The sequence below is a fragment of the Fukomys damarensis genome, unplaced genomic scaffold (genome assembly GCF_012274545.1).
Source record: "Fukomys damarensis isolate Sample0158 unplaced genomic scaffold, DMR_v1.0_HiC HiC_scaffold_11, whole genome shotgun sequence".
Taxonomy (NCBI): Eukaryota; Metazoa; Chordata; class Mammalia; order Rodentia; family Bathyergidae; genus Fukomys; species Fukomys damarensis.
Genome location: NW_022900923.1, coordinates 37,790,325 through 37,802,523, shown reverse-complemented (window position 1 = coordinate 37,802,523; position 12,199 = coordinate 37,790,325). Strand labels below are relative to the sequence as shown.

The 12,199-nt window shown below is 34.4% G+C and overlaps 1 protein-coding gene across 1 annotated transcript in view; it reads right to left on the bottom strand.

The window, feature by feature from the left end:
* Nucleotides 1-1,313: 1,313 nt before the first annotated feature.
* Nucleotides 1,314-12,199, bottom strand: part of Nek7 (NIMA related kinase 7) — a 70,697-nt gene continuing 59,811 nt past the window's right edge. The window contains exons 8-9 of the mRNA XM_010635397.3: nucleotides 10,671-10,784; nucleotides 1,314-1,440 (exon numbers count right to left, since the gene is read on the bottom strand). Of these exons, the coding sequence (XP_010633699.1) occupies nucleotides 1,330-1,440; nucleotides 10,671-10,784 (225 nt within the window). The 3' untranslated portion in view covers nucleotides 1,314-1,329. The remainder of the gene's footprint in view (nucleotides 1,441-10,670; nucleotides 10,785-12,199) is intronic.

Below are 12,199 nucleotides of genomic sequence, written 5' to 3'. Positions count from 1 at the left end.
AGAAATAGCCAGTTTTCATTTCCTTGAACATGTTCTAAAATTATAACCACGTCAAGTGAACTGAGACTGCATCAACATTCACAGGTACAGTATAACACACATTCTTTCTTCCTCTCAAGATATACATGCATACAGGTGGCCCAAATTTTAAAAAGTTAAAAAAATGTTTTCAATTGAAGAAAGTATTGATCTTTTAAAAGGGAAATGTTCCCAGAAAATTGGAAACATTACTGGGTAAAATGCACACACGATATAAATAAAGTAACTTGAAGAATATAAAAAATTTCTGAAGGGGACCAATCAGAACTTTAATAAAATCTTCAATAAAAACATATGCTTACATTATAGTGTACAATTATGAGTTAAAATACATTTATTTAGATTTATAAACAAATATAGTACTGCAAGATTCAAAGAATAATTTTCAAATGTACAAACAATAATAGAAACACACAAAAAGCCTTGAGCAATGTGCAACTTTAAAAACTATCACACCAAAGAAATCCTTAACCACTTTTTAAATGGATTCATTTATACCATTTTAATGTAAATAAAATATCAAAGATATTAAAACTCTTCAGTGTATGACTCACATTTTGTCCCCAATTTTTTCACATTTAATAGTTCCATTTTGAATGTATAAACTAAGAATTTAAATGTTTCGGCTAGGTTATGCTTACATTTCTTATAAGAATTCTATCTGAAAGCTGCAATGCTAAGAACAAAGACATACACTTCAAACTATCTTGATGCCCATCAATGACTACAAAAAGCTAACAAGACAAATATTCAGATTTGCAAGTTTTCAGAATGTTTAAATTATTCCTAAAGACACATCTTCAAGGCAGAAGGATCTGAGTATAAAAGATCATATACAATTAAGAACACACCTAGTTTCCTAAACTTATGGCAAGTAGAACTGAGAAGAAAACGACCCTGTCTGGTGGCTCTGCAAGAATTTCTTCAGGTCGCGCAACTAACCCTGACGTGTGCAGGATGCAACCTTGTTATTTGGCACCGACACTCGAAGCACAATTTATCATCAGAAAATGCACTGCACACACAGTAACCCAAACCTAAAACCATGACGACTGCTATCATGAACTGCTTTCTTTGCTAGCATGCAATTTTTTTTTGGTATCCCGCAGTCATTTTGGGTTTGGAAGAAGATGATTAGAATGGTACAAAATGAACCTTATATGAAAACTGGTTAAGGATTCACAGAACATTAGCTCTGAAATATTAATCTTAACACCCAGACAAAAACGGGGAGGTACGATCTGCACAAAATACTTTAACTTCTTTTGGTTGTGTTCTTCACGGTTCTGTTTAGCTGCTTGCAGTGCAGGCATGCATCCGTTTCGCTACGTCATAGACGTAGGTGATGTCTGGTCGCTTCTCTGGATCCGGGTTGATGCACACATTAACTAGCTGTCGCAGCTGCAAAAAGAAAACCAACGGAGCATAGTTAATCCAACTTTCTCGGTTATTTTTAAAAAAGAAACTCTGAATATCTATATATTAAGGAAAGTACATTTTCAGAATTAAATTTTCCTTTTAATAGAAATATATAAGATAGTGTCAATAGTTTTAAAATCAGATAAAATGTTCTAAGAAGTAACGTGTGATATTTACCACAGAGAGGTTTTAATAAGGACTCCTTTATAACTAAAATTTGATAGGAATATTCCAGTCATTAAAGACAGGATTTTAAACTAAAAGACAAGTTAAATGTAGATAAATACACACATGTATGCAACTTAGAACTTACTACACTGGCTTTGATTGTAAGTTAATCCAGAGTATAAAGGGCAAAAGGAAAGGTAACAGGAAATAGAGAGACAGAACTTTTGCAAAAGAGAGGGTGACCGAGAGATGGAGGGAGAGGCGAGGGGATGGGGATAAGGAAGAACCAAGCTGTGTTGTTGTCCAGGTACCAACTTGTCAAAATGAACAGTTACTATGTACTGCAAATACATATTCATAAAATTTAATGTTCTCATAAAAGGCAACAGGGTAGATGTCAATCATGTACACTGCTCATGAACCACTGCATGAATGTATTTTATATGGTATATGAAAAACCATTCCTCTATCGTGAGCGAGATAAATAATTGTATTACTCTAATTTTCAACTGTGTGATGTAGCATTTAAATATCTCCATTTTTTTAGAGCAAACAGTTGAAGTTTCAGCAGTGGCTTTTCCTATTATCTTTTCTGAATGCTACAATGCTTGCTTTTATCAAATATCACTTAGGCATTTGTAAAAAAAAAATTGCTGTTGAAGACACACCCTGATGGCATTACTGATGGATTCTTTTTTTTTGTACAAGGGATCAAAGTCAGAACATTGCATTTGCTAGGCAGGCGTTGGCACTACTGAGCTAAATATCCCTGGTCACTAATGAATTCTTTTTTTTTTTTTTTTTTTTTTTTTTTTTGGTACTGGGGATCGAACTCAGGACCTTACAAATGCAAGGCAGGCGGCAGCACTGAGCTAAATCCCTGGCCCACTGTTTCTACTATAGTGTAATAGGACACAATTTTGTCCTCAGGTACATTTCCTATAGAAATACAATTTGTTTACTACAGAAAACATGTGCTTAAAGCCTACATGAACAACTCTCTAGAGTGGGTACTATTACAAGAATAGTTTTAAAAGTAGTAATATTCCTACAGTTACAAAGGCATTAGGGGCAAGGCATGGAATAGCAGTACTGAAGCAGGCCAGTTTCAGAGCCCAGGCTTGTCACACAGCCACAAGAAAATTCTAAGCAGGTTCCTCAAGGCCACCTCTGCAAAAAGATGGGGCGACTTTCCACACAGTGAAGGGTAAACTGTTAGGCTATTCGATTTTCACAAAATGGCAGCTCTAATACCCATTACTCTGGTTTCTAAAATTAATGGATCTGTCTTCCTATTTGATAGGCCAACTAGACCAGAGAGAAACCAACTAATTTTGTCTAGAGCTCGGCAAAATTCATGAGGTATAGCAGCCTACTAATTCATGAGGTATAGCAGCCTACTTTATCCATGAGAGATACTCTCTGACAATGACACAAAGACATTCAGATGACAGCGCCAATCTAATCTAACTTATTCATGAAAGTGATAGTAACCTGCTCCAAACAAAATATACTTGAATTTTAACTTGGAACAATTTCCCTATTCTAGATTATAAACTTATATGTAAGGTGTTGAGGGCTCAGCCAAGTGGTAGGATGCTTGCCTAGCATGTAGGAGACCCTGGTTTCCACCCACTATAGTGAAAAAAAACCCACCAAACCAACTTACATAGTAACCTCGCAAATATAAAAAATGACCAAATAGTACGTCGTATCATCATTAAATAATTAAAATCAGAGTAGAATTCCTTCACGGTTAGTCTTACATGTTTTATAAAGTTTCTATGTTCCTCAATGAAAACAGTAATTTTTATATGATTTATAACTTCATAATCCTTTGGACAATTACTTTAAAAATCTGTTAACAGTTATCCAACACTTTGCAAAGATTGAAAAGTATCATTATTAACCATGTTCAAGGAAAATATATCAAGGTAGTAAAGTTAAGAGTTCTACCTAGGGCCAGGGATTTAGCTCAGCGGTTCGGTAGCCTGCCTTGCAAGCGTAAGGACCCAAGTTCAATCCTCAGTACCAAAAAAAAAAAGAATTCGACCTATATTCTTTGTGTCAGATTTTAACTTCTAATATTAGCACTGATTCACTCAAAAGAACCTTCTGAACTTGAGGGAAGCAGCTATTACTCTGACTTATAGAAATAATTTTATGACCAGAACATTACAAAATTAATATGAATAAAAATTTAATGACTTCATTATCTGTAAAATGTATTTAACTTTCTACTTGTTTGTAAAATATGTATTCTTGCTTTTTAAAAACTTGTTTTATATAACCATGTTAAAAATAAGGCAAAAGTAGCTGGGTGTGGTGGAACACACCTGCAATCCCAGTCCTCAGATCGCTGAGTTCAAGACCAGCCTGGGCTACATAGTGAGTTCCAGGTCAGTCTCAACTACATAGTGAGACCCTGTCTCAAAAAAACCAACAAAACGAAACAAAAAGACAAAAGTAAATCTGAATATGCAAAAGACTATAAAATAAATGAGAAAACTGTTTAATTCACATGCTTAAGAGAAATTTTAAAAAACTTTAAATGAATAAAAACAAAAAATAAAATGAATTCTCTGTGACACGTAAAGGATTATAAAGTCACAAACCATGTAGAAATTAATGTTTTCCGTGAGCTAGATAAAAATACTAATTTTGATCTGTTTATTTCCAAAGAAATATCACAGCAAATAGATTAAAACCAAAAATATTAAAAGGAAGAGAGTGCTAACAAGTCACTGTTGTCCGTGTGACAACCCAATCACAGATCAAGTTCACTCACGTACAGGTAATAACAATAGGGCTCTCTGTGCATGACAGCTTTAGGTCACTAACAGAATTCTCAACAGAATAATAAAGACTAGTGCTATTGGTACTGTTTCTTTTTCACCCCCATCTTAACCCCTCTGAGACCAATTGCCTCCCAAATATAAGCAGTTTCTCTCTACCCAAGGACACATTTTAGCACCTCAGTGTGGGTCTAATACATTAAAGTACACTATATTTTGCAGCTTTAGATATTTATACAAAATGACTAGGTGTATCCAACTTGTACACCAAAGTGTCAGTAGTGACTGACCTTAGGGAGAGAGAAAAGGAAAAGAAAGTTATCTTATACAGCTATAAGGTAATGCAATGTATATATTTTATAACTGAAGCCCATTTAATGACTTTTAAAAACTAAAGCCTGAAAGTTACATGTTATTATAGGATCCCACAGGACGTGAAGTATAGGCCCACTGTTTTGGATTCCTGTCTTCAAGGAGCAAGCCTCCAGTACCACTTCAGAAGCACAGGTGAACAAAAAGACTTGCTTCAATACATTTTTAAAATAAAACTGGGACCTTAAAGCTTAAATATCTGATCTTACTTGGCAACTCAGTAAGGTGGCCAACTGATATAAATGATGAGAATATCAAACTTATTAAAATAAATTTCAGGAGGGAAAATCAAATCTTAATAAAAGTGTCTAACATTCAATGTAAATTTTAGTAACGGTACAATTACATGTCTCTGCATTTTAAGGTATTCTTATCAATCTTGACAATTGAATAATTACAGAAACTTCAAAAATATTTATACAGAATTACTTTTAAGTATTATGTATGCCATATAATATACTGTCCTTCATTTAAATATTCTTGGAATATATTATGAATAATTTTCCAACACTAAAGTCAAATAGTTTACACTGCTCAAATTAAAAAACTAATTTTAACTTCAAAAAGATGCCCAAAAAAAGCCTGACACTTTTATTTTCTTAGTTACATAAAGTGGCTCTTTTATGAACCAAAGGTCATGTTTTTGTCACTGACTCAACTTTCTTAAAAAAAAAAATCATCTTTAAAGAATCAGAGGGATTATAAATATTAAGAATTGGTTATGATTTTGGAAAATAAGTAAAATTATGGTAAATGACAAGTTTTTACCATATTATGAGTCCGTCTGATATCTTCATAAACGCAGTAGATTTACATACTCTAATACGCAAAAATAATTCCTACTTTTCAGGCTCCTCTCTCCTTCCTTCCTTTCAGTAAGCCCGAGTTACTACCAGCAGAAGAATGCTCTGAGTAAATGCCTCATGGTGGCTTCTAGGGAGAGACCCCAGATAAACATGGAGGATGAGAGGGTCAGGAGAGAGGAGAAAAACCATTAACCTGACAACTTACAGAAACCCTGATGTGGTCAGTCATCAGCACCTGGGTAATTACTCTGGCTGTGTGGCCCTGTCGTGAAGCAGGGTAGGCCATGAGGTGGAAGCCCCTGAAATCTAGCACTGGCTCTCAACACTGTTTGGATCGCCACGGCTTGTATGTAAAGTAAGGATAAGGCCACTGGCCTTATCAAAAAAGCTGTTACAGAGTTAAAAAATGGTGATCTCAAAAGTTGAAAACAACTCTGTACTTTAAGAAAGCCATAGTCTCTAGTAAACTGAAATCTGTTTAGTTGAAATTAAAACATTATTGTTATTCATATATAACCAATGATAGGAAAAAAAACTTTATCACTGTATTAAATAATTGTATTCAATCAATGTATTTTAAATCTGGAAAATCAAGACATTTTATCTGAAGAATTAAAAAAAAGGAGCTGTACACATATAAGAGGAGCAGCAGGAAAAATGCTGTCAGCCTGCACTGCTAACCTATTCCAGGAGAAGCCAGGAGGGACAGAAAAACCCTATTCTCCTGCCTTCCCTTTCATTAAGGGGAAAAAACAAACAAAAAAAAGAGACACTGTTCAAATAGGAAAGGAAAGCAAAAATAACAAAGGAGATTAAAGCAAAGTGTAGGTGTTAAGTTAATTTCATTAATTTTTTTAGCTCTCTTGACTGGATGTGATCTTTCACATTGATAAGGACATGATCCCACTAATTAAATTTAGCATAAGAAATATTTTCTATCTGTGGGCTGGAGATCTAAAAGCACAAAATGAATAGTTACTTAATATAATATGAAAACTGATTACTGTTTTATTCTGATTTCCAAATCTTAGTTTGGCTTTTCCAATTATAAAAACTAGCAAGTTTACAAAAATATAATTAGAAAATGCACAATTACATATACCACATACAAACCTATCTGCTTAAAGTAAAATCTTCTAAAAGCAACACTGAGGCACAATTCTACTCAACCATTCAAATGCCTTTCTATATTTAAACTGAGTTTTTTTTATAATAAATGAATAAATAGTCTATTTTCTGTGTGATATTAATGCTCAGATTTGTAGGAAAGTATCAGTGAACATAAACTATCATTATTTCTTAGACTAAGAGTCCTGAGATGATATAATGTACTGGGGATGGATCTCAGGACCTTGCACTTGTGAGGCAGGCACAGTGCCATTGAGCTAAATCCCCAGCACAAAAATATATAATTTTGATAACCATATGAGTGTCTGTCTCAAAGAAACTGAAACTGAAGGAAAATAATCTCTTGTATTTCCCAGGAAACCGCCACTGGACATTTCAGAGATGCTGTGCTTATGTGAGAGAATGAAAAAAAAAAAAAAATATATATATATATAGGGACTACTATCAATGCAAAGAAAAACCATCATTTCTCTGGTCTATCGAGCAATTCTCTGATTTAGAAGATAGTTCTTTGGAGAAGTTTCTGTCATTCACCATCACTGGTTTGGTCATGATCCTGTTTGTTTTTAAATTTATTTCTTTACTCTCCCTCAATCACCAAACCTTCAAAAATCTGTCAGGCCACAGAGATACAGACAAAAAGCAGTTACTACTTCTCGGGACAGAAGCTTAATACAGTGGTGAGGGAAACACATACGAAAAGAAGCTACTCCCATGCAGTGTTGGCCAAGTAGGTGGAGAGAGAGAGAAGAGAACAGGAAAAACCATACCAGAGATGGCAACAAAACTACTTTTCAATCAGAATAATTTTCCTGTACAGAACAAGGGAAGAACTATTTCAGAAAGAGGAAACAGCATCTCTGAAAACATGAAAATACACACAACTTCTTGTAGAACTCGGGAAAGGAAGTGTATCCCATGACCATGAAGTCTTGAGAGAGATCAGGTCAGGCTATGAGCAGGTATTTGTATCGTAACTCCTCACAGGCAAAAAATGTTCAGTATTTGTTTTACTACCACCAACACCACATCTCATTTAAACTCCGAGTTATCTAAGAGAAGGCATTCATTTTTAACCTAAGATTTTTGCTGAGTACTTTCCCCACTACATGGATGAGATCATTATTGACAAAACAATAAGGAACATCAAAATAAATTTGTCATAAAGCAAAAATCTCACTGAACAAAATATATAATTCCTTGTATCATTCAAGTGTAGCTGAAATTTCAATCTGGAACCCTATTTATGTGTACCTAATAGCATAATTCAAAAGAAAACATCTGACAGATAAGCTTTTCTAACGCATACTACTTTTCATTTTTGCTTCTTAATGTTTTACTGTTTTAGCTCTATGTTTTAGACTATAACACAGGAGATTTAAAAAGTGCAAGTGTTTAAATCCTGAGTTCTTCTATATGGAACAATTATATCTAGAAATAAATCTTAGAATTCCTACCAATCAAGGTTTGGGCAGGTGTAGTTGGCAGTCTCATGAAATGTACCCTTACAATCATTTTGGGGAAGGAGCCTTAAAAATGTAGCAGCAGCTATGCAAATTGGGTTAAGTTCTTAAATACACATCTGACAGATTAATAGGTTTAAATTTTATTTTTCAGAATCTTACCATTTTAGCTGTGAAACTGACAAATAGAGCTTTAAAGTAAAAGTTCGCTGTTCAAAACTTTGTGTTTCACTCTTTATCAGTGCCTATATTTTGCTACACTAACAAATCAGAGGTTAACCTGAATTTTAAAAATACCTGCAGAGGTTACTTTATAAAGAAATATTTAGTTATTATGGCAGCACCAAAGCTATTTAGGCTTTGTTACAGCCATGAATTCTGAATAATTTTACAAAGAGTTCCTACTCAAGGTGAGAAAATATTTATTAGCACATCTGCATTTCAAAGCTCTTGTTCTGAGAACTCTTCTGCATAACTCAGAAGATCACAGTAAGACTGTTCATACAGTCCGCATATTTTTCTAATTCATTTCTTTGGTAAGAATTATTTTCTGTGTTTGCCTAGATATTGTGGCTTTCCATTTCATTAAGACATGAGATTTACCAGTATGAGGAATCGCCCTGTCTTTTTGGCAAGTACACCACATAACGTGCTTTGCTTCTTAGCTCTTCTCAAAACTGGTAACTATACACAGTGAAGTAAAAAGTGGAATCTGTTTTTCTCTCCCAACTCGAAGACCTTCTATCTGGGCCAGACTTTGATATTTGCCCCTTGGCTGAGAATCCGCATATCCAACTTCACACTTAGCTGCAGTGAAGTAGCCCTGCAGGCAGGCCGACTTCAACGAACCACTAGTGGTATCATCATTAAAATCCTGCTGAAGGTCACCATGGTAACCGCCTGCTGAGGCTTCACTGCTGCACTCCGCATCTCCTAATCAGCTACCATGTGAAATGCAAATTCAGACAGTCTGAAAATTAGTCAAGAAGAATAGGGGATGAGGATGCAGATATGTGAAATATTCATGTGCTTCATGGAAAAAAGAAGACAGCATGAATGACACAACAAAGAAAGGCCCCTGACATTCTTGCTATCATTTTGCATTATTGTTCACACCCCACTGTATTTCTAGGCCTATAGCTCTGAAGTTGGTTTTGTGAAATGCCATATTTATATTCTATACCCAAAATAGTAATTAAAAATGGCTAACATAAAGAGCATTAACATCAAATAAAGATAATACTTCTAAATTATCACAGCCTTTTAAGAGCTTATTCTAATTACCTGGATATTAATGCTGTGAAGCAAAAAAATAGGCATCAGTGATTATCAGTATCAAAACTATTAGAAGAAAAATGTAGTTATCTCAAACTAGGAACACAAATGCTTTACATATGGTAAAAAATTCTTTAGAGATTTATTATTCAAGTTACATAGATTCAAATTTCCTTATATAATACTAAGACTGGATGTTCATTCCACAATAGAAAGAATGACAAGATTAATAAGTGAACATTATAATTGTTTTATACTTTTCTTTTGCTCTTTTCCATTTTCCTGGGGCAAAAAAATCACTTCCTCATGAGGTGAGATGTCCTAATGTAAGACAGTGCTCTCTCTCTCTCTGGTAGGTCTCCAATGAGCAGTCCAAAAAGAGCTTATGTGAACACAACTTCCTTGACCTCAGACACTGCTGGTCTGCATACGTCCTCCTTAAATATTGGAAAAATCATAATGTATTAGAGATATACTTTGCTCCATAAAAAACTGGATGTTGCATAAAGAGAAAACAACTCATTTCAATGAGTTAAGAAGGCAAGAAAGGATTCAGATTCAGATCTTAAGGTAATGTCTTCAAAAATTTTCAATCCTATCCAATATACTTTTCAACATGTCCACAATGATAACCTCAAAACACTTTCAGACACTTTCCCAAAGGAATCTGAGTGTAGCAGTGAGGTGGGGACAGGACAGGTAAAGTCAAAGAAAGGGTAAAGCTTGAAGAATAGAGCTCAGAGATATATAGCTAAGAGATGTATATTTCAATTTTGGGAAAAGATGAATGGGGGAACTATACTAAAGAGAAGGCAGTTTGTAGGTTTAACTGTTTACATTCTGAGACAGAATAAGGAGTTAGCCTAGTAAGAGGGGCCACCAGACATGTTGATTAACTATAGCTTGGGTGTTTGCATTAATTCTCTTCTCTGTATTCATCCACTAGAAAGTCAGCTACTATTGTGATCACACCCAGGCTAGGAAGTGGCCAACTTTACACCACACACTGTGTTGTATTCCACTCCACATTACAAACTGCAGAGCCAACTCTATAAATAGCAAGTCTCCAAGAGAACAAAAACAATTAAAAAATGCTACTTCTGCCACCTATGCTATTCATTTGTATTTCTGGATAAAGTAAAATTCCTTAATAAAACAAATGTTAGCAAACTGAATGAGAGACACGTGGACTGAAAATTACTTACTTCCTCTGAATAGTGATCTGAAGGAAGAGGCGGGTAGTCACACTGTTCTATCTTCTTACACAGTGAGTATAAATTCATTTTGTCGCCATAGAAGGGACTCTGTAATGCAGCCATCTGTAAAGTGTTCCAATGAAACTCAAAGTCACATGATAACTTTCAAGGTGAGTTTATCAAATATATTACACTGGGGTAGAAAATAATTATACATGCTATAAATATATCTGAGCATTTTGATTTCTATGAATATTCCTTTCTAGGTTAAGTACAACAATCCTAACCTATAGTTATTTTTTGCAACATTTAAAATTCCCTAAAATTGAGAATTTTTCTTTATGTATACATGATATAAAACACTATTACTAAACAATATCTAATATCTTAAAACTCTGAATATAAAATAACGTGTATCTATAGCAAAATAGATATTACAAGGTATAGCTCAACCATGTAATGGTCAAAATATAACCAACATAAATATTAAAAATGCAATATAATCTAACAATTTTTAAGGGACTAGAATGCAAACCATTTTATCTTGCATAATATAGTCCACAGGGAAAGGTTATTTTAAAGAAAAAAGTCTTAATTTGAGTATTATAACTGATCTTCAAATAGCTTATGTGAATTAGAACTTATTTTCATTTGAGGGTCTCAAAACCACTGTTTAAAAACCCTAGGAGTCACAGGAGCGATTCAAGTCATCCAAATGAGTTTTTTATGTAGAAAAACACGACTCAGGATGAAGAACTTTAAAAAAGACATTATTGAGTTTAAATTTATTTTAAGACAAGGTTCTAACTTGACATTTAAAGTGCAAGCAAGTACTATGATAAGCAGGGTTACAAACTAAAATTCAATTTAAAATGTTCTCATCCTGTTCAAAACCTTCTAAATCTTTGAACCGCAGCAGCAAGAACACAACATGGAGTGCCAGGCTGCCCCAAAGTCAGTCACCCCTTTCTACATGTGCTAATAAGTTTGATTTTGGAAGGACAATGTGTACATTCCCCAGACAGGCAGAGTGTGTGTGAAACACGCTAGTCCATGCTGTGCTACTCAGTGTGCGTCAGTGGGGACAGGACAAGCTGAAAATGGCTCTCATCTGTCTTCTGGCTCCAGACAGGGCTTTAACTCCTTCAGAGCCTTAGCCAGGAGGGGATCACACTGGAAATCGAATCTGGAAAGCAGCTCGACAAATTTTTATTATGAAACCTAAACCTATACAGAACTACCTAAGGAACAGTGTTCCACATAATGAGAAAAAATAAAAAACAACTTCAATGCCCAAACATACAAAACACTCCACCTAAGAGGAAATTTCTAATGGAAGAAATAGTATTTTTTGTTCAAAAAGCAAGGATACTTTATGATAAAACAGAGTATAAAAAAACAGCCCCTTAAAAATACACTTACATATAAACTAAAGTATTTCTATGTTTGTTAAACCTTAAGTAAATGTGTGTGTATATATATATATATATATATATATTCATATATGCTAGGAGTTCATTATAGTACTTTTGTTTCAA